Raw genomic sequence first — 4,121 nt, 5'->3', positions numbered from 1 at the left:
CAGAAACAAAACAAAAAAACAAAAAGAAACAAAATAAAAACGAGGTTATCTTCTACAACCCCAAGAGAAAAAGAGATGGATGCGGACAGTAGAAACAAAAGGGACAAGACCGAGTTGCGCCTCAGCGCTGCAGTGGTGAGGAGGCGTGAAAATTAATACTAAAGGGGAAAGAGTAAAGAAAATTTTTTACTCCCTATTTTTTTTTTTTTATTTTTCTTCTCTCTTGGCCCCGCAGTCTCCCTCATTGTTTCCCCCAATCATGTTTACACACTCCCCTTTTCACCCCACACCCTAACGTTTCACGGTTTCCAAAAATCCGCATAATTCACCTCCTTACAGAGTTTGACTCCGTACTTGGCGAGTGCCTCATTCGCCGCCGCGACAATCGTAGTGGTGCCCTCCATTCCAAACTCACGACCCCACATGTTCTGTACAACACCACCGGCTTCCGTTACCAAAAGACTTCCTGCGCAAACATCCCATATCATGCCCGCAGGTTCCATGTACAGATCCACGCGCCCTGCGGCAATCTGTGCGAGAATAAAGGCACAAGCGCCATAGCTGCGGATGCCCTGCACCGGAATCAGAGCAAGCTCCTGGCGAATGTGCCCATTGGCATCAAGGGCTCTCTGGTGTTTTGCCTGCCGAAGGGTTTCCCATTGGGACTTGCAATTCGACATCTCTTCCATGGAAAGCTTGACACGTGTGGGACAATTAAACGTTACCAGAGAAGTTGTTGGCGCGACGTCTGCGGCAACACGGATGGCTTGGCCGTTGAGGAATGCCCCCTTCCCACGGATGGCGGTGTACAATTCCCCCACTGGGACGGCGGTGGGGCTCGAATCACACATCATATGGGGTGCGCTCCCAATAAAGGGACAGTACACAACCGCAAGAACTGTCCTTTTCTTAATGGTGAGGCCAATACTGACGCAGCACTCACAGCCCCCGTGTACAAAGGCCGTGGTGCCATCAATGGGGTCGACAATCCAAGTCGGGTCATCAGTCAGGGGCGTATCGGGGCTAATCTCCTCTGTTATAAAGCGGAACTGAAACAACTCAAACCCTGCCTTCTGTTTTTCATTCTCCACCTTTGCATCGTAGCGCTGCAGGGTTTTCATGATGGTCTCGTCGCAGAGGGTATCGTAGTGCGTTACAAGGTCGTTTGCGGCCGACTTCGACTTGATATCGAGCAGCTGCAGCGGGCTTGGCTTGAGCGGGGCGTCTGCCCCGCTGGGAGTCTGGAAGCTACCCTCCTTCGTTTCCCGCGTCACTTTCGCCGCGGTATCCTCCCGACGAAGTTGGTAAAATTCCCTCATGATGTCTCCGGCACTCCGCGCCGCCTTGATGGCCACACCAAGCGCCTTTTCCAGGTCAATGTACTCTTCCATCCCTGCAGATTCGATTACAAACAGTGACGGTGTAGATGACGAGACAAATAAACAAACGGGCAAACCCGGGTGGAGGAGATGGCTTACAGATAAATAGATGTGTGAAGTCGCTTTAAACTGTGTGGCGGGAGGAGAGAGAATAATAAAGAAAAATAGACCCCATTAAGCGGGGAAGGGCAAAGTATGAGGCGATTTGATTGGTGGCAATGCAGTGACACAAGCAGAAGGCAGACACCGCGCCCGCAGGCTGCACAAGACTACAAATACGCCGAGATGCACGACAACAACTTCCCCCCCCCCTTCTCGCCTTACCACCACCAAATGGGCAACCTCCCCTTGCTTAAAGCCAACCCAACAGACAACACAAGCTTAACCACGGAGACAGAGACCCTCTTGCCTCGTCCACAAAGAAAAGTAAACCACAACGACAAAAAAACACAGCGGTGACAATAATAATAATAATAATAATAACCGTGCTGAAGGAGAAGGGTACACACGCCATCGCACCTACTACCACCTATCGCACGGAAGAAGAAGAAGAAATGAGGGGGTGGAAAAACAAGTTGGGACACCGTTGCATACAGTGCCCGTGCCGTTGTACGCATACCGACAAAAGCATGTCTACATGCAAACCTCCTTTTTTTTTTCCCCCGTCTACACTTCCCTACTATTCTTTCCAGCATTGTTCTTCTTCTTCTTCACAAACGGCCACCATATCACTTATACACGGTTCTGTAGTATCGTACGGTGGGTGATAACACCAACAGGTCCCCGTTTTTCCATCCTCGTCCTCCCGCTTTGGAAGTACGTATTTCGTGCATGGTAGTGTAGTCCCCTGTGTGGAAGACAGGCCTGTCAACGCGTAAGACTGCCATATCTCTAACCTGTGGCTTCTTGTCAGCGTCAACAAACACATGGGAGACACGCACCTTGGCAACGGGCATAGGCGGCGGTCGCCTATTCCTCCGCTGACTCCATGGTGTGGCCGACGAAGTACCCGTTGGAGGCTCCTGCGTATTCTCCCCCTCGGTGCGTACACGTTTGGCGTCCGATTCCCCTTCCGCCACGTCTCCGTTAACGGACTCATTCCCCTCATCAAATTCAACCGACGCACTATCAGCATCTTCCGCTTCCTCCCTCAACCCACTGTTATTATTACCATTATTCTTCTCTTCCTCTCTTCTCACCGTCGTTCCTATTTTCTCTTTTCCAGTGGTGGGAGATGGCTTATTTGCCTCCCTCTCCCTCTCCACAACAGGGAGGGCTGAGGTGTTGGAGGGCAGCAGTACCTGCTTGGCTGCCGCACTCGTGGCCAACACCTCCTCCAGTATCTCCCTCAGTGTTGTGTCCTCCCAAACGTAGACGTCCATTCTAAAAAGCGAGGGGATGACTGTATCACTCGTTGAGTTCAGCCCGGGCGAAGGCACAGACCCATCCTCCGCTGCCTCGCAACTTCCAGTGTCGTTTACAAGCAGCGCTATGGGCTGAAGAAATGCAGTGGGCTCCACCATATGGGGGTCAACCACAATAATGACGGAGAGATTGTGCGGCACCGCCTTGGGACTGTGCCGGTTGACCACATACCGCTGCGGTGGGGCAACCCAAAAGGCGCTGCGATCGCTTCGCTGGCGCCCACGACCTGTGTCTTTCCCCAGTGCCTTTATCATCCTTGCAACGGAAAAACTTCCCTGAGCTGCGTCGTGGGTGGCATGCGTTTGCGTGTGTGCGGTGCAGGAAAAGTGAGAATGAGAGGAAAAAAAGAAAAAAATAGTGCGACCTGCACGAAGCAAACATGCAGAAGGCCGAAGAGCTAGGCGTGGCGAGAGAGCCGTGACAGGCCTCAGCCCACGCAAAATTCGAGGCAAAACAAAAATAATTTTTTTTTTTTAAAACGAGGTGCAAAATAAAAACTAATGCCTACTCAGACATCCCCAGGTTTGCATCCAAAACTTAAGCAAGGAACAGAGCCCACCTCTTTGCTGCCAGTTGCGTTAGAAGACAGCGGTGACTCCAGGAATCCTTTCTCAACATCTCCCTCCCTTTTACCTCCTCCTATATATTTATCTTACCAATTTTCTCCAAGTAACACCCCCGCACGACCGCTTCTTCTTCACCTCGTTTCTTCGCCGTGGCACATCCTTCGCAGCATCGGAGGGCCGTGCAACTCATGCGCAAACAAATCCACGAATTCCAGACCACCCCCATTCGCACACATTCATGCTTCTACACTCAGAGCAAACTCATAGAAACGTGCTGGAACCTTTCCCAGCCAAACATTGAGAGGCAAGAGACCACCCGTGACCCACTCACGACCACCACCGCACAGGACCGCCCGCAGCGACAAACACGCGACGAAGCAGTTCTATCAAATTGATGGAAATATTTAAAAAGTTCCCAATGAAAATACGTGTACTCTAGGCCCCTCCCTCTCCGCCCCCCGCTCCCCCCCTCCCCACACACGCACATCAGTACGTATGCGGGCAAATGTAAAGAGTTCAGTTCTGAAAAACACAATTTTGACGGTGTGGGGGTGCGACGGCAGGCACCGCACATCAAACACTCTGCATTCCTTCTCCGACCACCACCGACACTCAAAAAATAAATAAATTAAACACACACGCCTGGGTAACACACACACACACACACACACACACACACACACACACACACACACACACGCGTACGTAACACACACACACACACACAATAATATATATATATATATATATA

The 4,121-nt window shown here is 51.1% G+C and overlaps 2 protein-coding genes across 2 annotated transcripts, besides 6 other annotated features; both read right to left on the bottom strand.

The window, feature by feature from the left end:
• Window positions 1-3: 3 nt before the first annotated feature.
• Window positions 4-40: a microsatellite.
• A 156-nt stretch (window positions 41-196) lies between these two features.
• Window positions 197-218: a microsatellite.
• An 81-nt stretch (window positions 219-299) lies between these two features.
• On the bottom strand, window positions 300-1,391 carry TraAM80_02941 (myo-inositol-1 phosphatase; the record flags this gene model as incomplete). Its single annotated transcript, XM_029379928.1, has 1 exon — window positions 300-1,391. One exon carries the CDS (start codon window positions 1,389-1,391, stop codon window positions 300-302), a length of 1,092 nt encoding a protein of 363 aa, XP_029240144.1.
• A 448-nt stretch (window positions 1,392-1,839) lies between these two features.
• Window positions 1,840-1,862: a microsatellite.
• A 245-nt stretch (window positions 1,863-2,107) lies between these two features.
• On the bottom strand, window positions 2,108-3,058 carry TraAM80_02940 (putative trans-sialidase; the record flags this gene model as incomplete). The annotated part of the gene is made up of 1 exon (XM_029379927.1): window positions 2,108-3,058. One exon carries the CDS (start codon window positions 3,056-3,058, stop codon window positions 2,108-2,110), a length of 951 nt encoding a protein of 316 aa, XP_029240143.1.
• Window positions 3,059-3,810: 752 nt separating this feature from the next.
• Window positions 3,811-3,845: a sequence feature (G-rich).
• A 174-nt stretch (window positions 3,846-4,019) lies between these two features.
• Window positions 4,020-4,097: a microsatellite.
• Window positions 4,098-4,121: a microsatellite.

Source organism: Trypanosoma rangeli, assembly GCF_003719475.1.
Source record: "Trypanosoma rangeli strain AM80 chromosome Unknown Tra_15.4_contig_00072, whole genome shotgun sequence".
Taxonomy (NCBI): domain Eukaryota; phylum Euglenozoa; class Kinetoplastea; order Trypanosomatida; family Trypanosomatidae; genus Trypanosoma; species Trypanosoma rangeli.
The sequence above is the reverse complement of the archived record's forward strand: the minus strand, read 5'-3'. Positions and strand labels throughout refer to the sequence as shown.